Consider the following 25288-nt stretch of genomic DNA (forward strand, 5'->3'; position numbering starts at 1 on the left):
TCAGGGGGCCTCGTTAGAGCCCATCGCGTTGCCTTTGTTGACATAGAACGGCCGGTAGTGAGACTGTGGGGAGACAGAGAGGTTAGGGAAGCTGACGGCCCCGAGCCCGCCGGCCAGCCCTCCCCACGCCCGGCCCCCTGGAAGCAGCAATGGCCCAAACCCCAACAAGTCCAGGGGCCCCGTGGCCAGACCCACGAGATCTATCTACTCAGGGGGCCCCTACTGTCACCAGAATCTGTGAGCTCGGATCCTAACTGGAGTTCACTCCTGCCAGATGGCTGATGCGCTGCAGCCTCCGCCCGCACCAAGGCTGTGGCGCCTTCCACTCCATAAAGCCCAACAACACTGTGCTGAGGGTTTCATATGGACGAACTCGTTTAATTTTTACAACCACCCAATTAAATAGGTTACTGTTATCGTATCCACTTTATAGTCGAGCAAACCAAGGCACAGAGAGGCTAGGCAACTTGCCCAAGGTCACTCAGCAGGTGAGTAAGGGATCCAGGACTGACGCCCCAGCAGCGTGGCTCAGAGTCCACCCCACCTCCCACCCCCAGGCTTCCATATCGCTTCTTGAGTCTCAAGGACTTCAAGCATCTGCTTGTCCCCAACAAAGAAGGTGCAGACAGGCAAACAACTGCACCTGCTCCCCGTGGGCCTGGGCCCCCCAGCCCTGGGCTCCCCACAGCCCTGTTGCCTCCCTCAGAGGTATTCAGGGAGCGTCTTCTCGGGACACTGCCAGCGACATCTCTCCCAGTCTTCTCTGTGTATTGCGACTTGTACCAAGCAGTGTCCCCCTCTCCTCCTAACCCCTTTTCCAGGTCCTGAGAATTTAGCTGGTCTTTCAGGATGAAATGCAAAAGCAAAATTTAGCTGTTGCTTGGCCATGTGAACTGTCCCCCTAGAGGTCTCAGGAAGTGGGCTTGTCCCTGAGCTGGGTCAGAGACTGAGCTTGCCCTGCCCACTGACCCCCATACAGAAGACACCACCCTCCCACACCCCCCAGGCTGTTCTCAGCCCCCGCCTGGCCCTGCCTGCCCTGGCCCTGCCCCTCCAGCCAGCACCCTGCCTGCACTTGGTCCGCAGCTGGGCTAGGCCCAGAGGGTGCAGGCCTGAGCGTCAGAGCTCAGACCTCGGCTAAACCACTCGTTACCAATGGAAGAAACTGAGACCCAGGGAGACAAAGTCACATGGCTACTCTGCAGGGCTCAAAGCAGAGCTGGGAACAGGTCTCTAACTACCCCCATGCTGGCCTGGACCCCCAAACGGTTCACAAGGTGAAGTGAGTGGCGCTGGGCATGGCAGAAGCCTTTCCTTCAGGAAGGCCAGGTCCGTAACGTGGACTGCAGGTCAGTGAACAGCACCGTCTTAAGAGCCTGGAGTGGTAGGTGAGCAGGAATGTGGCCCCGTGACACCCACAGGTGCCCTCTCTCCATTCCTGCCTGGCTCAGGGGCCTAGCTCCGGAGAGTTAGAAGGGCATGAAATCATCCAAGCCATCTGATTCCTGTTTCAGGTAGAGAAACTGAGGCACAGGGGAGAATGACTCATACAAGGTCACACAGCAGGTTGGCAAGAGGACTGGGGCTGAGGCCCAGGCAGCCTGATGCTTAGGCCAGCCTCTGCCTGCTAGCACCTGGCCCCCTTCCCCCAGCCCTGAGAGCTCGCTGGACACTGGGACGCTGCACTGCCAGAGTCTCAGGTGGTGATGCCCTTTCTCTGCAGGGACCAGGCTCTGGGAAGGTAGGGGGAATGTGGCAGGGAGGCCAAGGGCAGAGTCCCAGAGGAGGAGGCTTCTTTTCCTCTCCTATCTGTTTTTGCAGCGCCGCTGCTGTGGTGCCCCAGGGCCCAGCTCCAAATTACACACGCGATCATTTAGCTCCCATCACCAGCAAATTAAAGTTTCTTTCCAATTAAACCAGCCCCAGACACTCTTTGTGGTCCAGAGCAAGTCACCTCCCCATGCTCCAAATGCAAAGACGGCAGGAGCCCAGGGCTCAGGCCTGTTCCCAGCAAACCCCTGATGCTATCCGCACGGCAGAGCCATCGGCGGCTCCTCAGCAGGGCCTGGTATGGGCCTCAGAGAAAAGCTTCAGGAAGCTGGAGAGCAGCCTGGGAGTCCCTGACCCCCGAGGTCCTGGGCAAGGCTCGGGCACATGAGGTCTAAGGGGCCGAGGGGATCACTAACCCCACAGAGGTCTTCCCACTCCTCCAAGATGCCAGGGCCAGGGTGGCCTGGAGCCCTCGCGGTGCTGCTCTTCTGGTGGCCTGGCTTAGGATCATGTTCTACTGAACCCCCAATACACCTCTTCCTAGCATCCCAGCCTCTCCCACGCCATCTCCCCCACATTATCATCCCAATGGCCTCTGTGCTGTCAGAGCTGGAAAAGTGCCCCAGGGAGGTGGGACCCATCTCCAGGCCCATCCTTTGGAGGAGACTTCTACAGTCTCAGAGCTGGTGGAGGATGAGCCACCAAGTGCAGAATCCAACAGTCACTCACCGAATAAAGAACCAGGTGGCCCACTTCACAGATTAGAAAACTGAGGCCCAGACAGAATGTGCTTACCCAACTCCCTCCCCATAAGCCCTGGATCTCTATGGGTGTTATGGCCACTGCTGCCTCCTCCCCCATGCATGGCCCAGAAAAGGCCTCCTCCTCCCACAGACCCTGGGACATGAAGACCAGTGGCCCTGGGAAACCCCTTCCACGCCCAGGCTTCTGGTCATGCCTGTGCCCAGCTGGTCCCCTGGCAGCATCTTACTCACCAGCACAGACTGCTTGCCGGATTTCCAGGTCTGGGGCTGGGCCTTGGGGGTCTGGCTGCGGATGAGGGAGGGATAGCCTGGGAAGACAGGAGGCTCTGTCAGAGGCAGGACCGGCTGGTAGTGGAGCAGCACAGCTGCTATCTCTAGGACCACCAAGCGCCATCCAGCCCCTTACCCAAGAGGTGTGCAGCAGCCTGGCACTGCCACTGACAACTGAAAACCCGGGGAGGCCAGCCAAAGGAGGAAGCAGGGAGGCAGGCAGAGGAGGAGCCTGCCAAGCAGCAGGCGAGGTGGCCCCAGCCAGGTCAGCACCACACTGCCCTGCAGGGATTTCCACCCACCCCGGCTCACACCATGGCCCCTCCCCGCCCCACCCCCAGCCCACAGCACTGCCTGAAGAACCTTCCTGCAGGAGGCGCTCCCGACTCCCCAGTGCTGGGAGGATACGAGGCTTCCTCTTTGCCAAGCCCCACTTGTGCCAAGCACCGAGCCAGGCACTTGGCTTGCAGCGGGCTCCTCATTCAGCCCTCCCTGTGTCCGGGAGCTCAGCAGTGTGCCTGACTCGCCAGCGGGCAAGCAGCGGTCAGGACTGGAAATCAGACTTTGCCAAACTCCAAAACCCTTATGCCTGCTCCTTCCACCAGGCTCCACCGCTCCACGGCCTCTAGCAGGAGACTGGGGCCCACAGAATGGCAGTGAGTTTCCAGGGTGGCTGTCCCCCAGGGTTAGGACAGCAGGCCGAGAGAGGACCAGAGCAGGTGGCACTGCCTGGGCTTGATCAGAAGGTGCCAGCCCCAGGCCCAGCAGCCACTTTCCTTGCCCTTCCCCTCAGTCCAGGGGATCCGTAAGGAGCGCTGGTCCTCAGAACAGGGAAAAGCACTCTCAGCCTTGGCCATCAGCCTGCAGGGACAGGACACAGTCTGGAAAAAAATAGGCTGTGACTTGGATGCTGAGAAGCTCAGGAAATAAACGGGGTTTGTCCTTGGACAGTCCCCTGTCCAGCAAGACTGTGCCTGCCCCCCTGGGGACAGCCTTCTCCTGCCCTGCTCTGCACCAGGATGAGCAGGCCAGGCCCAGATCACCTGCAGCACTTCCCCATGACACTGAGCAAGGTGGCAGGGCAAGGAGACAGAGCCAGGACCCCAGGGTCCTGAGTGGAGATTGAGAGAGGGAGGATTCACACCTCACCTCCCAATAACCAGAAAGAAAATCCCATGGCAGCCACCAGAGGGGGGAGGATGGGGCTGGGCAGGGAGGGGTGGCCCAGGGAAGCAACCTTGAGCAGTGGTAGAAATCCAGATAGAGAGTGAGTGAGGGTGGTAGCTGGGGACATGCATCCCTCTGGGGAGGAGGGACCAGGGCACCCTAGAAGTGTCAGAGAACCCCCACAAGGTTCTGGTCATGCCTGTGCCCAGCTGCCCTGGTATGGGAGAGGGAAAAGGAAGGGTTGGAAAACGGGCAGGTACCAGGATTATTTTTAAACAGCCCACTGCGGTCCAGTGGCTTGGAAAACTCGGCAGTGGCCTGTCCCAAGGTGGTGAACTGATAGGGGGTTTTCCCAGTGCCTGCTGGGAGAGAGAGAGGTGTTAGCGGCAAGCACTGGCCAGCAGGTCGGAAGCCCTCACTCCCTGCCGGATCTATTCTGCACGCTCTGTGCTTGGCAGCCCTTTCTCAGGCCCTGGAGCCCGCAGACAGCCCAGGCACTGTCCCCACCTGTGGGCTGCTGACAGAGAGTGGATGGGCTGGGTCCTGGCAGGTTGGGGCTCTCCTGGCACACAGGGCAGCACCTATCTGGAACCCTCTTGAGGGCCATTCCTGAAGGGCTCCACAAACTGATCTGCATGAAAGTAGGAATGTTCTGGGCTCATCCTCCGAGGCATGGGAGTCCCTCCCAGGACCAGGCCTGAGACTCTCCTGAGTCTGTGCAGGCCCATGGGGCGATATCAGGAGGCATCAAAACCATGCCCAAGGGTGGCTGTCTTCCGGGCCAGGTGACCTTCAGGCCAGGCTTGACCGAAAGCAAGGAAGATGTCTGCTGGTCAAGACGAGCCCCAGAGCCGCCCAGGCCAAGCTCAGAGACAGGACATGCCCTCCTTTCTGTTCCTTTCTCCTCCACCTGGCTGGTTCAGCCAAGAACCCTGCTCCAGGTATGGGCTGGACTAGCCTGGAAGAGACTGCTGGGTGATAAAGCCACCCTAGAGGCCTCGCTGATGAGTGACTGCCTCACAGCCCCTTCCCTCCTGCTCTCTGCCCACCCCCGGACTGCTGATCCTTTCTTCCAGGCCAGTAATTTGGGTGTCAGAGGAGTTGGGGTACTCTCACCACAGCCCACCAGAGCTGACCCTAGGACCTAACAGGAGAGACGGGAGGGCCCTAGGCCTTCTGTAAACCAGGGTCTGGTTCAAGTCTGCCCCTCAAGATGACCCCAACCCTCTAGGGGGCGGGAGACATCAATCCTTCAGGCTGGCCCAAGAATTCTGGGGAGCACAATAGGCAGGGGGTGTCAGAGTTCAGGGGAAAGAGATCACACCTGGGAGGCCTCGCCGTCATCTGGCCCACCTTCTCCAGAGCGGCTCCCTCTGGACTGGCTCTGTAGGATACCGAGGGTGCGCCATGGCCCAGGGGCCTGGGAGTCACTGGGCCCACAAAGTTAAATAATCTCTGCAGCAGGAAGACCCTGCCCTAAGCTCTAGTATCCTGGGCTCATGGCCCATGGCGGCAGGGCACAAGAGTACTGAGGAGTCATCCTTCCCCCACCTGAGTCCTCTTGTCACAGCACATCTTGAGGGACGAGTGTATGACGCAAGGAACCCTGAGAATGCTGGTGTGGCCCAGCCCCACCTTCTGCCCTCCTCACAGCAAAGCTTTTGGCCGTTTTGTTTTGTTTTGTTTCTGGCCAGGACTCTGGTCTCCAGAAGGCGAGGGAGGAAGGCAGGAGAGCGGGCAGAGACAAGCAGGGCAGCTGCAGAGGAACAGCAGGCGACCAGCTGGAGGGCTCACCTTTCAGGGAGAAGGAGGAGCTGCCCTGGACTGCGGGCAGGTCGTCGGAACTCTGAATGCTGGAGGAGTACTCCCAGACCCGGGAGGTGTAGTTACCTGGCAAGGCAAAGAGGGGCATCAGACCTCAGCGGGGCGCAGAGGAGGGAGAGCAAGACCAGGACACTGCTGATTCTGTGAGTCTCTCCAGCCTCTCGCCACCTCCCAAGACAGGATGCTGATGTCCCTAGTCATGCCTTCCCCCATTTTTCCATCAAAGTTATCTTTTTAAAACTTAAAATGTTCCTGCCCTACCTAAAGGCCACTGTCCTCAGAATAAGGAGCCAAGTCCTTTAAATAGGCCCCCACCACCCTACCTTCTTCCTGGCTGCATCCCCTCCTCTCTGTCCCTCAGCATCCCTCACTTTCTCTCCTGCCTCCTCCCCAAAGTGAAATCATGGAGTGAGTCTTCACGTGTGAGCATCCACACCACCTCCACCAAGTCCACCAAGTCGGGGTGTGCCTCAGCCCTACACCTCACAGCACTTACATTCCCTGTCCTCTGGGATGCAATTGCTTAATTAAATCCCAATGGGGCTCCATGGGGCCTGTGGAAATACCTGACTGGCCCTGAACCACACCTGGTGCCTGGCCCAGAGCCCGGCCTCCGAAAGGTGCTCACTGTCTGGTGGATGGTGAATGTATGAGTGACTGAATAAACACATTCCAACACATCCTGAAACTTGGGTACAGAGGCAGCTGATAGAACACCTGGATTCCTGTTTGCCAGGTTGAACAGGCTAACAGATGTTCCTGTGCAAATACGTCCCTGTCATCTAGAGGAGAACGTGGTGGGGAGGTGGTGGGAGGAACAGCAGGGCACCATGAGGATGTCCCCGCCTGGACTTGGGCCCCAGACATGACGAACGCTCTCCAGCCCCTTCTCAGTAGGCCCAGAGCCTCTCCAGTCAGCTCTGCTCTGCAGCAGGGGCCACCGGTCCCTGTGTCCTCTGACATAGCTGCCTGGGGGAGGACAAGGATACCATTTGGGCTCAGTGGTCAGAGGTGCTGGGGCTGGGCCCTCCCTGGTGCACATCCTTCCCACAAGGATCTTGGGAAGCTCCCGTGCCAGGCCTTCATGGCCCAAGACCCTGGGAGACAGAGAACTTGCCCTTTTCTTCTTCCTTCCCTCTCTCTGGCTTTCAATGACTGTTTTCTAGGCTCTTCCACTCTGGGCCCTGAGCTTGCAGCTGTGAGCAGGGCAGATACCACTGCTGCCTATTGCAGATATGGAGGAGAGGGCCGTGGTGGGTCCCAGCTGGGAATCTCATGCTGAACAGAGAGGCCTGGGCATGCCCTGTCCACTCCAATCTCCATGGGCCTGGTCATCACTGAAGTGTGCTTCCAGTGTTGGTATTGCGTCTGGGTAGAACTGGTGGAGCTGGCCTAGTCCCCTTCCTCTCCACACATGGTAGGCAGCACCCAGGAGCCAGGGTCTCCCAAAGCTGGTGTTTACTGAGCACATGGCCCTGTCCTGGCACATAGTGGACCTCTCACCACACGAAACAGAGGGAGACCCTGTGCTTGGCGCCTCCCCCAGGGGAAGGCATGTCCCAGCCCCCATTTCACCTCTTTTGGGTCTTAAGGGATCTCCTGCTCAACCCATGTGACAGCGGTGGCTCCTGGATTTGCAGGGGTGGCTCCATTTCCTACCGTGCCTTCCTTTCCATCCACAGCTAAGCTCATTTGTTTTAACCAACATACAACTTCTCAGTGCAGGAGAACACAAACCAGCAGAGGTCTTCTGCAGAGACACTTGCTGGGAGAGGTCCCCAGACCTTACCCCAGGGGTGCCGCTCACCCTGTTTCCTCCAACTCATCCTCAGGGACAAGAAGAGCACATGGACCCAGGGATCTACAGTGATGCTGAGGTTCCAGCAGCTTCTCTCCAGCCTAACTAATGATGCTGTGTACACCTGTGCACACCCACGTGTAGACACACACACACACACACACACACACACACACACTTCAAGCTCAGTAGAAGCCCATCCTGTCCCAGCTCCCCACATTCATCTTCCTCGGAGCTCCTGGCCCCCACCCCAGCCCTGGCCCCCAGCCCACCTCCGCCTATACCTCACATGAGTTCTGCCCAGCCTTGAGATGAGCCCCTCCTACCTTTGGTGCCATAGAGGTTGTTGAAATTCTTCTGATTGGTCTCCTTGGAGAGGCGGCTGGGGGACCCCGGCTGGTAGGATGTCCGGGCGCCCCCTATGAAGCATACAAGGAAAGCTTGTCATTGCAGAAAGGTGGGTCTGGCTCAACTTGGGGTGCCATAGACTCTAATTTGGGGTCTTGGGCAGGATCCTAAACAGGTCTCCAACTGCCCACCAAGGGACCTGGACTCCACATTAAGAGGAGTCACTGGGTCTAGCATTAGGCTGTCACTTAATTACCATCTAAATGGAGACCCCTTAGGGAGTGAAGAGGCTCAAGGTTCCCTGAGCACTGGGGTTCACCTGGAGAGTCCTGAACATACTAATACATAGGATCACTCTGTTTAGGGGGCCTGGGGGCCATGAGGAGGCTGACAAGCCAACAATTCCCTCCTGAGCCAGTCCCCTGTGCGTGAGAGGAAGGAGAGGCCCTGGTGATGACAGGGGCAGCTGGGCCACTGGCTGAGCGAGGGCCGAGTCACCAGCAGGTGGCCAGGTAATCTGGTACCAGCACAGCACTGTGGCTTACCCCAGGCTATGGGAGCCTTACAGCCCATGAACAAGACAGAGTGGATCAGTATCCCCACTTCCCAGATGCAGAAAATGAGCTCCCGTGTGTGCCAGGACCCTCCTGTTGGGTCCACCCATTCCACTCCCCAAGCCTGGCCCACCAGGGCCAGCACCAGCCAGTCCTTCTAAACTCCTGCACCTGTGCTGGGGATCCCCTGCACCCTCCTCCTGGGCACACAGCTCCTCATTCAGGGAGCCACCAGACCCACTTCTCCTGAGAAGTCCCAGCACTGCCGGACCTCCCAGGCCCAGGGCCTGGTGACCTTAAGTGGCCTTGTTTCCCTGATATTGACAAATCTCCTTGACTTCTCCCTTGCATCTCCTCTACCCAGCCCTCCAGAAGACAGATGTCCTGCCCCTCCTGTCCCCAATGCAGGGCTCTGCTTACTGTGCTGGGACAGGCATACCGGGAGAACCGGTTTCTTCCACCTACAGATGTCACAGATTGACTCAGAGGGGCAGAGCTGGGAGGGCTTCTAGCCCTGGGGGCAACTGCATCTTCTCAGACATGAACGCTGAAGCCAGATGGAACACTGACCACCCCAGGTCACCCAGACCCTGGGACTCTCCAGGTGACACCTAGGCAGGTTGATTCTTCCCTCCTTGTGGCCTGAAGGGAGGTCACACTGGCCCTCAGTCTCTCACTGAGCAAAATAGTCAAGGAGGAGCCATTTGGGGACTCGCTGGGTCAACAGGGCTGATCTAGGGACAAGGGGGAGAGCCACAGGCACCCAACAGTCATGTTGGGTCCTTCCGAGGAAAGTGACACTGGGGTTGTCTGGTTAGTGCATTTCATACTCTCACACAACTGGCCCAAAGAGGCAGTGCCCTGGGCAGGGGAGTGGGCACACTGGCTAGGAGGCCTGGCCCACACCAGGAATGTTGAGGAGGGGACCGGGCACCTGGCCGCTGGAAGAAGCTCAGGTATTGTTTTCAAATTGGGCTGGGCACAAAGGTTCCTCTCCAGTGAGCTCATTCCTCCAAATCCCCAGCCCCTCCTGTTGTAGGTATGCGAGTGACAGCTCAGAGCCTCGGGTTCACCTTCCCCAGGTCTCCTTCGTCCCCTTCCCAGGGGTCCCCACTCTTCTCCTGGTCCCCCAGTCCCACATGTGCAAGTGTACAACCCCCTCCATCCTGGGCTGATGGCCTGGCACACCCTCCTTTATGTAACAGGCATTGCTGTGGTTTGTTGTTGGTGTCCAAGAATGTGCCAGTGCTCTCCCAGGACAAGGACAGGGAGGCCCTGGTCTAGACCCCACCAGACTGTAACCCTGCAGGCTGGGCTTCTGCAGGACCTAGGGAGAGAAGGTTCAGGGGCCAAGTGGCCAGGTGAGGAACGAGGAGAAGCAGCAGCTGACCCCAGAGGAGGCCCCAGAGAAGGCAGCCCTCCCAGGGCCTGAGCCCTAAGAAACCTAAGTGGAAGCTCCACACAGCTCCAGCCCAGCAGAGGGGAGCAAGAGGCAGGGGCAGGACAAGCTGCCTGGGTCAGGGATGGAGCCCTCTGAGGAGTAGGGTGCTGGGTAATTTGTCATCTAGTTAGTTTACACTTGTCACTTGTGAGGGTGAAAGCAGGTGCTGTTCATAATCACACCAAGACAACAGCCAGGACTTCCCCAGGCATGTTGGAGGTAGTGTCACTCCACCTAAGAGGAACCTGGCTGAGAGTTGTTCCATGGACTCAGGGGGGCTCTTGAGAAGCAAGAGGGGTGCCAGACCTAGGCCAAGGAGGCTTGTCCTTACCCTTGGGTGTGAGGTACATGGAGTATCTCTTCATGGTGTCGGGCGCACTCCACTCGCTCCCGTAGCTGGTTGTGTAGTTGTTGATGTAGCGATGGTCACCACCTGGGCAGAAAGAGGTCAGAAAATGGAGAGGAGGAACTGACCCACTGGGACATGCCTGGCTGGCTGAGAACCCATAGCCCACCCGCTCTGTGCTGGGGACAATCAAGGTCCCAGAGCCTCAGAGTGCTGCTCTTCAGTCTTTGGAGTGGGACAGGGGAAGTCTTGCCTTGAGTCACTCACTCTGTTAGACTGTCCCCTTGTGAGCAAGGTCGTGTGCACAGTACTTTCAGTTTATAAGGGACTATGATATCCATTTCTCATTTGGTCTGTACTTTGACCCTTGAGCAGGTATATAAACCTCTCTCTGTGACAGGTAAGAAAAAAAAGGCTCAGGAGATGAGAGAAGCAAATTGACCCATGTCACATAGGTCAAGAAGAGCAGCATTGGGGTTTGAGTCCTGATTCCCCACTTCACAGCTCAGCCCCAGTCACTCCTGGCAGTCACAGGTGGTGGATCAAGGTCTCAGTAAGGACTTCCATGGTCCAGGAATCAAGGCAGCTGAGCACTTAGATGCACCCACCTGAAGACTCTGACCAAAAGAAATCTACCGCTGGATGCTCCACCTCTCCAAGCTGTCCTCCACCCCATTCCTGTCTCCTACTACTTCCCTTTCTTCTACTTTCTCTGTCCTTCCCTTTCTCTCTCTCCTGGGCAAGAGAAGGGAAGTGTGGCTCAGACACATCCTTCCTCTCCAGCCCCTGCATCTAGCAGGTCCTGGCACTCAGCAGTAGTTCAAAGAATAAATGCAGCCAGATGCAGTGGCACATGCCTGTGATCCCAGCAACTCGGCAGGCTGAGGCAGGAGGATCACAAGTTCAAAGCCAGCGTCAGCAACTTAGAGAGGCCCTAAACAACTTAGCGAGACCCTGCCTCAAAATAAAAAAGGGCTAGGGATATGGCTTTGCGGTTAACCATCCCTGGGTTCAATCCATGGGACCAAAAAAAAAAAAAAAAGAATAAATGCATACACAACAAGGTAGCCCCGCCACCTGCCCACTGAGCCAGGATGAAGGTGGCCTGCTGCCTCTTACTCCCTGTCTGTGAGGGTGGGAATGAGCCTACTATCAGGGAGCAGTAGATAGTCACTCCACAGTTCACCTCACCAGCCTCCTATCCACCACCTCTTACAGAAGACACCAAAAATAACAACAGAGGCAAAGGAGGCTCCCCGGGTGACTCCAGGCACAGGTGCAGAGCTGCTGATTCAGCAGCTCCCCTTGCTCTCGGCTGCCACCTCACCACAGACCTTGTAGGGGACGCAGGGTCACACCTGCACAGGGACCAGGCCAGCACCTTCATGACCTAGAAATGGGATGTGAGCAACTGGAAGGCTGGATGGTTCCTGCAAGGCTCACAGGTCCAGTCAGGGCCTGGCCATCTTCCCAGGTCTTGTCAAGGTTTGAACCCTGGGACAATGATCACCACACCCATCAACCGATGACACCTTCCAGATGAGAAGACCCAGGGGACTGCATAGCACCCCTGCCCAGCGACCTGCACTTTGAGAACATGCTTCTCTGAGTCTCAGCCTTCTCATCTGTAAAATGCAATGCTCCACAAGGGGACCGTAAAGCAACAGAAGTGAAGAGCTCAGCCCTATGCCCGGGCTTTCAGGGAGCTCAGTCATCTTCTGCCATCTCTATCACCACCAGGAGGACTGCTATTGTCATGAGGAAGAGGCTGTCAGTGCCATTTAAAGTCAAATGATTGTCTTGCTAAAATGTCTTATCTGTCCTCAGGTATAATTGAATGTCCCTTTGTATTTTACAGGGAGGCTGTGTGAAATCAACAAGATATATAGGTGTCCCTGTTCCTGACCCTGGTCAGTGACCTACTCAGCCCCTCTCCTCCTGCAAGAATCCTGAGCTCCATCTAGGATAGACAGGGATTATTTCCTTTAGTGTGCACGGGTGGAAGATCTTAATCAGGCTGCATTCTGAAAACCTCATTCTAAAAGCTGGGCTGGGCTTGGGCCACTGGGTGGGCCCTTGGGGAAAGTGTTCAGGCTTCAGGCCCTAAAGGGACTGGGTAGAAAAAGACTTAATAGGGGTAGTTTCTCAGGTTTGGAGAGTCTGTGAGATGATTCAGTTGACCTCTGCAAGGATAGCATGATTCAGAAGAGGTGCTGATTTCAGGGACACATTGAGTCACAGAGACAGGCTATATCCTGTCGTCCCCAGCCTATCAGGCCAAGTGCAGCCTCTGGGCTCAACACTACACAACACAGCCATGGTGACAGGTAAGTCCTCCCTCTAAGAACAGGTGCAGTTCTAAGTCACTTCTGCTGGAGTTTGTAAAGCTACCAGCTTGGCATCTAGCCCACACGACAACAGCATGCACACATCTGCTGGGCTGGGCTGGACAATCAGATGTAGATCTGACTGAAACCAATCCCCAGGTTTGAGAATGATCCACAGAGAGGAGGCACTTATCCAGCCAATGCCCAGGAATCACCCTCCTCTGGAGACCCCTTGTAATAGCTGCAAACTCAATGGGGATTAGAATCCCTGAGCCTGAGTTCAAATCCCCATAAAGGGATGGGTGGATGAAAACCATGAGGGGCCAGCTAGCTAGGTGCCAACCTGCACCAGGAGGCAGGAACTGACCTGGGAGGGAAAAGCTCATGACCTTGGGCCTGCACACAGAGGGGACCTACCGTTCTCCATGTGGTTCCTCTCAATGAAGTTACGGCTCAAATCAGCCTTGCACATCTTCTCAACATGGCGCATGCACACGTTGAGCAGGTCATCCTTGAAGTTGCCCAGTGACTGCCCCAGGCCCTCTCCCTCCAGCAGGACATGATAGGTGGGTAGGGGTGGGGGGAGAGAGTAATTGCTCATCAAAGCACCAAATTCCTACCAAGAAAGGAAAGAAGCCATTAGTTTCCTAAGTTTTTCTGGATCTTTTGCAACAAGGGGGCTCTTATAGCCCAGCTGGAAGACTCAGTGCTGGGAGCCAGAGGAGCTGGGTTCTAAAATCAGCTAATTAACTAGCCTCACTTTTTCTCACTAGGCAAAAGTTCAATTAAAATCTACAGATGCAGCTGGGTGCAGTGGTGTGCACACCTGTAATAGCAGCAGTTCAGGAGGCTGAGGCAGGAAGATCACGTGTTCAAAGCCAACCTCAGCAATTTAGCGAGGCCCTAAGCGACTCAGCAAGATCCTGATAATAAAATATTGAAAAGGGACTTGGATGTGGCTCAATGGTTAAGCTTCCCTGGGTTCAATCCCTGGTACTTAAAAAAAAAAGTCCACAGATGCTAACATCCTGATGGCTTTAGCATTCAGATATATGACTCCATGGTTTACACCTCTAATCTGGGTGCAGGATTCCTACATCACAGGGGTTTTTGAGAGGGACACAGGCTACAGTGAGATTCCAGGAGAAAGCAGAAAGAAGTGCAAGGAATTACCTGAGCATTCTGGGTCAGTCTGCAGTTTGGGTGAGACAGGGACCTTCCACCTTTACACGCCTCACTCCATCCTGTCTCTGGACATTCGTGCTTCTCCCCTCCCTTCCCCTCACTGGAGAATCCCTCCTCCTTCTCAAATTCTAAGTGGCCTGCAAGACCTTATTCAGACTCCTTCTCCTGCACAAAGTTGTCCTTAGATTGCTCCAGCCTGCTCACCCTTCCCTGAGTTTCCACAGGCACTTATCTCCTGAGCCACATGCTTTATCATTTAATTACACGTTTTCCTATATTGTTCCCTAATTGTACATGTCTTATCTTCCCAGCTGGATTGCAGCTGCTTGGGGGCAGAAAAACATGTTTTATACTTCTCTATTCACCACAACACCTAATAGAGTCTGGGCATCAAGGAGTGCACAAAACATTCTAGCAGACAGAAAGATGGATGCAAAACTGACTAGATAGCCAAACTGACTAGATCAAAGATAACAAGTATGCAGCACTCACACCATTCCTCCCTTACCCATGGCAGACATTACTAATCCACCACAGAACTCCTTCCCACTGTAACCCAGAGCACTGCTAGGACATATCAATTGAAGATGGTACAAGGTGGTGTTTGTGTACCATCTTTAGAGGAGGTAGGGAAGTAGATTGGGTGGAAAAATTAAATGGGCAGATGGAAGGAAGCATGGATGGATGGATGGAAGGATGATTAATGAGGATGTGGGAAAGTGGATAGAATGAGAAGGGAGAGGATGGCGGGATTTAGGGACTGAATGGTGGAAGACTCTGTTTTCACCTGCAGAAATAGCACCGAGTCGCTGATGCTATGAAGCTGTTCCCGGATCTGCTTGTCCTCATGAAGCACCTTGGCCCTCTCGTCCAGGGCATCCACGATCACCTTCACTTGGTCCACAGCATCCTGCTCCCGCTGCTCCAGGGCAGCCCTCACTTCCTCTTTCTGCTTCTCCAGGTCACGCACCAGGTCCCGGAAGTTCTGCTCCAGGATAGCCTTCTCATTGGTGGTGAAGCTCTAGGTCCAGAATCAGAGGAGGGATGAGAGTTTCATTAAGGAAAACTACCTCCCTAGGGGAGCACACCCTTAGGTTCTCAACTCAGGATCAGGGCATTCCCAGAGCCCTAACTTGGCGAGACTGTCTGGCTATGAATCTCATTTAAAGGCATCAAAGAGGGACAGAGATAGCCAGTGTTTTTACAGCCTATCCTTCCTTATCCACCTGTGGCTCCTTCCTCTGGGGGGCCAGAGGTTAACCCAAGCAACCATTCCACACTTGAGTGATTCCCTGTGTGCCTAGACATTCTCCCAAGAGTCAAGGTGTGCTCACTCAAACCCCAACCAGAACAAAACACCAAATCAAAAAGTGTATTGTCTGGCTGTTGGTGTGGCCAGGATCAAGAGACAACGATTTCAGATACAATTTATAAATCCCCAAACCGTGGCAGACATACTTCCAGTCACAGTGGCACAAGTAGAAGAGAAATGGTGTGTATTTGGTGGCTGGGGAGTCTGGGGGGATGGGCAGAGCACACATTAGCACACACTAGACAACACACTGGAGGGTGGGTCTGGGATGTGCTCTGCTAAGATGATATACAATGAGTGTTAGGTGACAGGTGGGATCCTATCTGGGTGCTAGGTGGGAATGCAAAAGGGTCAGGGAGAGAATCCACAACAAACAAGTGTGGGATGTCACTGAGGGCCAAAACCTTGAACAGGAACCAAGGCCTGCCTCCTCCCAGGCAGGACAGGCAGGGCAAGTGCGGTGAAGGGAGCCTGGGGGCTGCTTACCTTGATGCGGTCCTTCTCCTTTTGCCACTTTTCAGCTTCATCCTCAATCTCAATGATTTTCAGCTGCAGCTGTTCCTTTTGCAGTGACAGCTCTGTCTGCAGGAAAAGAGTCAGGGTTGGAGAAATTGAGAAGAAAGGGGCACAGACACAGAGATCTAGGGCATGGGCCCACCCAGGGATCCAAGTCTCAGGCAGGGCTCACTTGCATCCATTCCATTTCTCTGCCCAACAAACATCCCTCAGGACCTCAGACATGCCAGGCTCCATGCCAGACTCCATGCCAGTTACCAAGGGTCAAACACCATCTCCTTGTTCTCAGGTAACTAGGGCTGGCTGCCCTCATCATGCCTTTGTGGGGACTAAACCTCCCTTATCCCCGCACCCAACATGAGTGGGAGGGTGCTCACTTTGGGGGTTCTTGCTCCTTTCAACGGACCTGGGGCCACAGAGGGAGAAAAGAAGAGGACTGAGCCCAACCCAGCCAGGGAGTGTCTTGTGGCTGTAACTGTGTGCAACGTTTCTATGGCATGATGTGGGGTGTGTGTTGCAAGCAGGAACCGGGTTGCCGCCGGCCTGGGCTCTGTCTGGGCAGGCACAGCTATAAACCTGTTTATGGGAAGGAACACATTCTGCAGTTTGGGTGAGACAGGGACTTTTACCTGGGGTCTCTGGAGGAGGAGAAGGCTAGAGAATGAGGCTCGAAGAGTAGAAAAGGCTGGGATGGAGGGAGAGGACCTAGGACCCCTGCCCTCAGGCACATGGATGGTAGGGGTGTAGAGTGGGTTGGGAAGAGTCTCTATCAGGATGTGCTCATATCCACACTTGCCTTCCATGTGGGGAAAGGCCCTTCTGGGAAAAGCATGTCCAACTGAGGCAAGAAGTCAAGGCCAAGGCCACCAGTCTAGTCAAGAGGCACCTCTTTTGTTCTTCTGGGTCTCCTCTAGTGCTTCCAAAGTGCCTTCCAGCACGGAAGACAAGGGGTGATTTCTACCCAATAAGCAAGCAGCCAAGAAGCCTCGGATTGCTCAGGGTCTCCAGGACCACTGGGTTTTGAATGCGGAGGCCTACCTCTTTCTCTAGCCATCTCTCGAGGGGGCTCGTGAGAACAGTCAAGGTTCAACAAACCATGAGGAACATGGGCTCCATCAGCAGGAGTCATGAGCAGCCGGGGCCCAGAGCATCACCACACAGCACACCTCTGAACATCCCATCAGGCTGAGCAGGGGCCTGTGGGGTATCTGCTGAAAACACCCAGGGAAGTGGATCTGATGGTGCTTAGGTCTTCCTGGCCTTTGAGGAAATGGCACCAGAGGGTGTGGAAGGCATGGGGCATGAGGTACCGAGCTCCCCAGACAGGGAGCCCCTGCCTCCCCACAGCCTGCCCTTCAGCGACCACCACACTGTTGGGCTCCCCATGATCAAGACCAAGACGGGCTGTAGATCCCACAGCACAGAAAATGTCATTACCAGAGATGGAGATGGGTTGTTGAGAGGAGAGGAGCACAAGAAGAGGAGGGTAGGGACTTGGCCCGGTCCCTGGAACAAGGCTGGGAGAAGACACTGTGGTAGTAGAAACTTGATCCTCAGACACTCTGAGGATCCAGAGCTGGAAAGCCCAGAAAACAGGTTGGCAGATCCAGTGGCCAGGACCCTGAGAAGGCCAGGCCTGGGTGGCAGATCTGGGCTCTAGGGAAGAGACCAAGAGGCTGGACAACAGGTCTGTCCCAGGCGACTTTCCCATCCATGAAGAACTCCTGAGTGAGGCTTGAGGTGGGGGAGTGCTGCAAAACTCCCACCACACAGCTGAGGCGTCCTAACCTGAAGGGTGGAGGAGTTGGCATGTGGAGGAGGAGCACTTCACAAGGGCTGGTGACAGAGAGCAAAAGCACACCCTTTCCCACCCTCAGGCCCAGGCCCAACCCCAGTAAAAGCCCTTTTGCCAGTAAGCGGATGGGTCACCCTTCCATGAAATGAGCTATTGGGGAGTGGGGCATCCAGAAGGGAGCCTGCCCAGAGCACATGATGGGGAATCCAACAGTTAGCATCTGGTAACCGCCACCTACAGGCAAGGGCTTTTGTGAGTTGCTTAACTTCTCTGAGCCTCAGTAGGTCCAACTGTCCCACGGAGGTAGTAAGAGGACCTGCCTCCCATGGAGGATGTGGGATGGAAGATGATCAGGGACTGAAGATCCCAGAAAGCATCTGGCACAGAGCAAGCCTTGACTGAACAATGGTCCCCATCATCATTATTGTCACCATAATTGCAGGAATGAGGACAGAGGGATGGGCAGGTCTGTGGGACATAAGCAAGTGAAGGGAGAGGGCAGACGTGGTCAGGTGAGGTCTCAGGGGTGTTGGGTGGTGATTTCAGTGTATGTCATTGAATTGGGGTTTAGAAGTGGTATGGACACAGTCCAGGCACAGAGAGCAGTGTAAGGGGTACACAGAGGCCGGGAAGTCAAGACATTAGACTGAAAATGCAAAATAAAGGGTTAGATCATGAGTAACTGATGGTGGAAGGATACTAGGGAAACAGAACAGAGGTCAGAAGAGGGGAAGAGGGTAGACTAAGCACTGCCCGCGGGAGGAGGTTTGACTAGAGAAGGTGAAGGTTAAGGAGCTGAATGTCAGGAGTGAACAGCTGTGCCAAAGGAACACCTAATAGAAGCTGTATGGTCAGCCCACAGGTGAGAAAATGTCTCACTTAGGTGAGCATGGAGGGAAAGAGAAAGGAGGGATGGAGTACAGGGGACCAGGGCACAGAGAGTCCAGTGCTGCCTAGAACATCTGGGCAAAGGCAGAGACAGGTCAGCCCCCTGGGAGTCCATCCTGTGTAAGAGAGGGTGGGGAGAGGGCAGCCAGCTAGCTGAGGTCTGAGAGCTGGAGTGTCTGCCAGCAGCCTGGGAGGGGAGGAGAAGAAGTGGCTAGTCTGGACATGTGTAAGGGCAGGGTCAGAAGTGGAGACAAGCTGTCTGCAGCAGTGGGTGGAAGAATAGGCCAGGGTGGAGAGGAGACTGGTCCTCCTTTTCTTTGGGGCACTAGGGAAGTCAGGCTTGGCTGGGAGGGGCCTGGCTCCCATAGCACAGCCAGCAAGATCAGACTTGCAGGGCACAGAGGGTTCTGAAAGGGTCCTGGGATCAGGATCTGTATGCTGCTAGAATGATCCTTTCTCTGGGATGAGTCCTACCCTGTCAAGGAGGAAGGCTCAGGGTAAGAGCTCTACGGATGTCTAAGAAGGCACTTCATATATGTTCAGCTCTTTGAGACTTATCCTATACAGGAAGTAATAGAACCTGGGAAGTTTCCAAAGATACTTTATTCTCCTGCAACTCTAGGAGAGGAAAGGAAAATAACTTTAATTACTAAGTACATACTAAGTGCCAGGAATTTTCTTCTTTTTCAGGGTACTGGGTTGAACCCAGGGCCTCATGCATGCTGGACATGCACTCTACCACTGGGCTACATTCCCAGCCCAGGAATTTTCTTTAATTCTGTAAAAGCCCCCTTTTGCAAAAGTGGCGAGGTCTGAGTCCTCACAGTCAGAAAGAAAGCAGCAGTAAGGTCAAAAGGCAATGACAGGTCTCAGATCCTATTCTTCGACCTTCAGAGGCAATTCCAAAGGTGGTGGTACCAGGTTCTCCTCTAGAACATTGCCCTTCCTCCTTCATTCCTGCTAAACTAAGTCTACCTCATGGACTTCATCAATTCAACCTCTTCTCTTATTACCTCCCTTTTCCTCCCCATACCTTTGCCCGAGGCCCCAGTTTTCTCTCTCCTGATCCTCCCCCTACAGAATGCAGTTGAAGCCCCTGATGTCTGACAGGGCCTCAGCTCTCCACAGTCCCTCCCCTACTCATACCTCCCTCCTGCCTACTTCCTACTCCTCCCTGATTTTTCCCCTTCACCCTGCCTAGGCCTGTCCCTAAATGCTTCCTTTGTTTCGCTCTCCCACACTGGGTTGCATATCTCTCTCTCTCTCTCTCTCCCTCTCTCTCTCTCTCATACCTGAGATGGCACCTGTGTGGTCCACCCAACCTTGAAATTCTTCGAGGAGTGGAAGAGTCTGGCAATGCCTCAGCCTGGACCAGGCCTTTGGGTAGGTGTTGGCACACCCAAATACTCACCTTGACAGTTGTACCTGCATGGCCCCCAGGGAAGGGGAGATAGACCATGATCTTCCCCTAGTCTGAAATAACCTCATGGGCCGTGGGCTGTGACATTTGCCAAGTGAGTTAGTTAATTGCCAAATTTGTACTTCCAGACAAATGGTAATTATCCAGATAGGAATCTGAAATGCTGGGTAGATTTCCCTGTTTCCGTTCAGATGTCAAATGCCTGATATCAGTGCAAATGCTGGATTGGACACCCCCAGTCCCTTGTGCTTCCTCAGAGCCTCTGGACAGAGGAAGTACAAGCTGGGCCAAGAAAGGGCTCCCCCTGGCATCTGCAGATGAGCAGGGGGGCCTTTCAGAAGTCACCTCAGCTCCCTGGGTCTTGGTTTCCTCGTGACATTGGACTAGATTTCTGATTCCCACTCTGGCTGCACATCAGAATCCCTCATGTGTAAACATCATAGATTAACATTCAGACCCCAGGCCCCAATTCCCTGAATCAGAACGTCCTGGGATAAAGCCTGTTAATCTGTGTTTTAATAAGTCATCAAGTGATACCAACCCAAGGACAGCCACCTGGAAGCCACTGAACTCAGTGATCTCAAGGAGACCCTTCCAATTCTATGGGGAGAAAAGGTTTAAAATGGTGGCGAGAAATCCCAGCTTCACCCTCTCCCACACTATGCCTTGACAAGTCTTTCAGCATCTTTAAACCTGTTTCTTCTATAAAATAGGTACAATTCCCCACCCACAAGACCAGGCATTTGTAACCACGCACACGCCAGGCTCAGCACTAGCACACAGATGTGCTCCACACAGACTGAATTGCTACCTGCCTAGCTGCTGGTCACTTTGCTCCTGATTCCTCTCTCTAAATCTTTTATTTGGTTGTTTCCTCTCAGAATCTGGACAGGTCATCCTACCTCCTGTTTCATGCCCTTCCCAGAGCAGACATTTCTCCCTGAAAATCTCCTGGGACTGGGTCCAGGGCACCCTGGCCGATAGCCTGGCTCCTCATCTGAAATCTCAGCCCCACTGTCTGTCCAAAGAGCTTGCCTGCCCAGACCAGTATAGCTAGAAACTCAAAGACAAGGGGCATGCAACCCAGCAGTCTGTCAGCTCAGCCTTCCTGGAAGAGTTGGGCAAAAAGATAAGAAATAAAGTCCAGGGCATGGAGAAAGGAATGAACTGAACAAAGCCATGCAGTGGAGACTGGATGAAGCTCCCAGGCTGAGCCCCTCCAAGTGACACTGGCTGGGTGTGATGGGCGTATTACTATGCTGATGATATTGTTACCCCAGAACCTAGGCTGGATGGGGCGGTGCCTCCAGAACAGCCTGTCATCCCCCCAAGACAGGTCCTAACACCCTGGCCTGCTGCATAGGAGGGAACTAGACTAGATGGCAGGGACATTCGACACAGGAAAGGAGATACCTAATCCATTTTCATTTCACTAATTAACCTGTCTTGGAAAATATCCAGAGGTGGAGGGTGGACCAGTTGACATCATGGGACCCCCTTGTGATATTTGGGGTGAGAGGGGAAACATTGTGACATGGGTCTACCAGGGAAAAGACCATCTTATTGCTACAAACAGAGCCAAGTGATCTTTTCAGAGCATGGAGTTTGGGGATAACCAAGGCCCAGGAGGTGAGCACTTGCAGCCATGGGTGTCATCTTCAGCTCTAAGCGACTAACCCACCCTGGGCTGGGTTACCCCACCTGGCCTTCACCAACAGGCCTGCAGAACAGGTTCTTCCCAGGCTCCTTGCAAGAAGCTGTGTGTGGGCTGATGTCTGGGTCTGCAGGAGATGCCTCCCAAGGATGCCAGGATTGACATACTCAGTCCCTCTGATCCATCGACCCAAGACCCCTGCTCTATGCTATACCCCCCACCAACATTCCAGCAGAGCCAGGTCTAGACAAATGGCTTCAGCTTAGTCCCCTGGCTTCTCATCCCTGCTCTGCCTGCATATCCCTGTGCTTCAGGTGCACACATGTGTATACACACAGGCTGCCCAAAGATCCCCATCACAGCCCTGGTCAGAGGATCAGGCATTTTCTCCTAAAGCACACACATCCTGAATTCCATGCCCCCATGCCCTTCCCCTGAGGTGCTCTCAGACATTGGAAGAAGACTTAGGGGGCTTCTTCCTCCCACCAGGATCTTGAACAGGTCCTTTGTTTCTCTGGGCCTGTGTCCTTATCCACAAGGTGCAAGAGGAGGCATTGGGATTTCAAGAATTCCATGAGGCCTGGCGTTCTGTCCTCTGTTTATTGTTTATTTTGTCATTCCATGTTTACTCCCAGCTGCTACTATGTAACTGGGAGGGTGCTCCCCAGTCCTGTTGTGTGTTTGAGCTCTGCCTCCTGACCTACATCATGGAGGCCCCTGGAACCAGAACTTGAAACAAGACCCCAAACCCTCCTGCCCACCTCTTCCACAGGCACTCTGGATGTTCTTAAATGGTGACACCTTTGTTTCAGATGATATTTGGGGCCAACCCTGCATAGAAAACAGGTCAGTAAGTGTGATTTGCTTGCAATAGAAGTGGTAACCTGGATCCTGTGTCTTCTGAGCACCTCCTTGTTCTGGGTACCTCTTGTCACCCTGATTCTTGTCCAAGAATCCTAGGCTCCACAGAGAAATCTAACCCAACCACTCAGCTTCACATAGAGAGAAGCCAAGGCTGAGAGAATGGAAAGGATTTATTCACTGTCCTACCATTACTTAGATATAAAAATCAGGACTAGAATTTGGTCACATTTCCTAAAACTCAGTCTGAGGTTCTGCAATGTCTTTGCTTCTGTGGCTGAAGGTGACTACCTTTTGTTCTTTTTCAACTTTCCAAGTAAGGTCCTTGAGAATGGGTTCCATGGTCATGTCCCACCTCTAGCTCCCAGTACAAAGCAGGGACCAGAGGGAGCGGGGATATCTTCTTTTGAGGCCAAATGAAGTTTCTGGAAGGGATCTTTGATTCTGTTCCCATCTCGGTCTCATCCCTCCCTGCCCAGGGGTATGAGCAGGAGGTAGAGAGAGAGAGAATAATCGCAAGTTACTGGTCAGAAAAGCTGGGCAGGGAGGGACCCTGTGTTGCCTCATTCTGAGGGGTACAAAAACTCTTGAGAATGCAGAGTTGCCAGCATTGGCCCCCCATAGAGTCCTCCTGCAGTAAGGAGGGCCAGATGGTGGGCCCAGCATCTGTGGGGCAAGAAGCAATGGCCACAGCTGGACTCTCAGCACAGAATATCTTCCCCAGGTGTGCCACATACACAAGCCTCCACTTGCCTCTGCTCTGCCTCATGGAAGTAGCGCATAATCACATACATGGAATTCATGCAAAACAATTACGTATCCCATACACAAATATGTGCAAACATCCACATGCACACATAGACACCCACATGCATAGAAAACACATACGCATTTACCTACGCCCCACCTCCATACAAAATCCAGAAACGTCCACCCACAGGCACAGGCATGTCCACCTGCAACCACACACAAAGCACAGTCAGCCCTGCTGAGCAAAGGATAAAGGAGGCTGGGAGCAAAGTGAAGAGCCTAGAGGGAATCACACCGAACAAGAAGCCACTGTCCTGCAAATGCAAACCAGAAGCCAGCCAAAAGGGACAATTTAGTGGCCCCCAAACTCGGTCCTTCCAATATCTTCCTTCACTTGTGACCTATTCCCCAGGGGCCAGTCCTACTCAGGTGGGAAGGGGGTGGAGGGGAGAGAAAGAGAAGGAACAGGAGGAAAAGGAGAGATAACCCTAGCCAGGCAGAGCCCAGTAGAGAGTTCTGCACCATTAGGTCTGACTCTTTGCCTAGACTTGAATGTAACCTATGACCTTGGTCAAGCAATCTTTTCTGAGCCTCTCTTGGCTTATCTAAAAAAATGCCCCTGCCTCCTAAAACTTTAGTTGGTTGGGAGCCACCTCTGATTCCCAGCCGGCAGGTACAGAGGGGAAAGAAATGTTTTCTAAAAGAGCCAAGCCTGGAATGATCTTAAGCCCCCATAGTTAGGAAGCCCCATGGGGAGCAAGGTCAGAGGGCAGGTGAGGGAGGCCAGGTCTGGAGGGACAGCAAACAGCTCAGCACTCAGTTACCTCTTTTTCGGCCTTGGCCTCTTCCACCGTCACGGTGCTGTGGTTCTTGTGCTCCTGGAACATACAAAGGTAGCAGATGCAGGTCTGGTCGGTCTGGCAGAAGAGCTCCATGGTCTTGCCGTGCAGGGGGCACTTGCGGGCCTCGAAGTCCCGGATGGGCTCGAGCAGCTGGTGGTCGCGGAAGGCCGCGCCCTCCAGGTGGGGCTTGAGGTGCAGCTCGCAGAAGGAGGCCTGGCACACCAGGCAGGACTTGACGGCCTTCTGCTTGTTGCCGATGCAGGAATCGCACAGCACCTCCTCGGAGCCCGACTTGGAGCGCAGGAGGCTCCCGTCGGCCCGCGGGTAGCTGTTCCTGCGGACCTCCCCGGGCTCCACGATGGACACCGAGGGCTTCCGGGGCTCCGAGAAGATGGACTTCTTCTCCGAAAAGGTGACGGGCGGCTTCTTGGCGGCCCCCAGCTGGAGCCCCGCATAGGGCGACCTCCTGCCTTCCGCAGAGTCCATGCTGAAGTAGTTGGAACCCTTGTCATCCACCGACTCCACGAACTGAATGATGGGCCGCCGCCACTCGTTGCCGGAGAACAGGGCGCTCTTTCCCTCCCCCTTCAGGGCGCTGCCCAGGCTCTTGCCCTCGGCCACCTCCCCTCCGTGCCCATGCCCGTTGGCGGTCTTCGTGTCCTTGCCATCGACCTTGGTGCCGTTCTCCAGGCTGCCATTGGGGCCCGACGGGCTGCGGGCGTCCCTAGCTTCAGGGCTCGACCCATTGCTCCTGGAGGCATCTGCGGCTTCCATGGCAGATCACCAAGCTGGTCTGTCTGGCTTGCTGGGACTGTGGTGGGTGACCTCTCAGCGGGTGTCTCGGCAGGGAGTGGGGCAGGCAGCCGCGGGCCCGGGACACACCTGCCCGGAGGAGGAGCTGCAGACGGAGGGGAGGAGCGGCCCAGCCTGACACAACGGGCCAGGGAGAGGCGGTGGCTCCGCCAATTATTCAGGCCCACGCCCTGCACATTCATCCCTAACCTGGTTTTTTAAAGAAGTGTGTTTTTTTTTCTCCCCCAGTTTAATTATTTTTCACAACTCAGCAACCAGTTGGGCTGCTTCTATGTGACGCATTTGTTTCTCATCAGGGAAGCGGGAGCCTCTATCCTCAGGTGGACAGGATTTTCTGAGCCCAGCAGCCCCTGGGGCAGAAGCCGAGGTGTCTGCAGAGGGCCACAGGACAGAGGGCTGTTAATTGGGTCACACAAGCCAAATAGCCTTGTAATTTGCGGGGCTGGATTTCACAGGAGACAGACTCCACCTGGGGAGAGTGGAGATGCTTCTCACCCTACGGGGAGATATGGCTTCAATTTGATTTGGATTTTAGGATATGGAGTGATGTGGCCACCTATTATTACCAACTTCCAGGCACTGTCCTAGGTCCTTTACATGTGAATTTATTTAAGCTTCACTTCAATCTATGCCTTTTTTTTTT

General features: G+C 54.6%; 1 protein-coding gene across 2 annotated transcripts; it reads right to left on the reverse strand.

Annotated features, from left to right (window-relative positions):
- Positions 1-24606, reverse strand: Trim29 (tripartite motif containing 29). Of its 2 annotated transcripts, none has more exons than XM_027930644.3 (9): positions 23815-24606; positions 15593-15688; positions 14582-14815; positions 13027-13225; positions 10268-10369; positions 7920-8012; positions 5766-5861; positions 2766-2842; positions 1-63 (listed from the first exon to the last, which is right to left on the reverse strand). In XM_027930644.3, the coding sequence occupies exons 1-9, from the start codon at positions 24604-24606 to the stop codon at positions 1-3; spliced, it is 1752 nt and encodes a 583-aa protein (XP_027786445.2). The 2 variants fall into 2 exon arrangements, with proteins under 2 accessions (XP_027786445.2, XP_027786446.1); XM_027930645.3 differs by lacking the exon at positions 23815-24606 and adding an exon at positions 15839-15859.
- Between the last annotated feature and the right edge of the window lie 682 nt (positions 24607-25288).

This window comes from Marmota flaviventris, chromosome 9, assembly GCF_047511675.1.
Source record: "Marmota flaviventris isolate mMarFla1 chromosome 9, mMarFla1.hap1, whole genome shotgun sequence".
Taxonomy (NCBI): Eukaryota; Metazoa; Chordata; class Mammalia; order Rodentia; family Sciuridae; genus Marmota; species Marmota flaviventris.

Bases quoted from the DNA above. Each gene is read 5' to 3' on its own strand.
- Trim29 (XM_027930644.3), bottom strand. From the start codon at position 24,606: ATGGAAGCCGCAGATGCCTCCAGGAGCAATGGGTCGAGCCCTGAAGCT. The intron at 14,816-15,592 runs GTAAGCAGCCCC...TTCTGGACCTAG, and splicing joins AGGAGAAGGACCGCATCAAG to AGCTTCACCACCAATGAGAA. The intron at 10,370-13,026 runs GTAGGTCCCCTC...CTTTCTGCCCAG, and splicing joins GAGGAACCACATGGAGAACG to GTGGTGACCATCGCTACATC.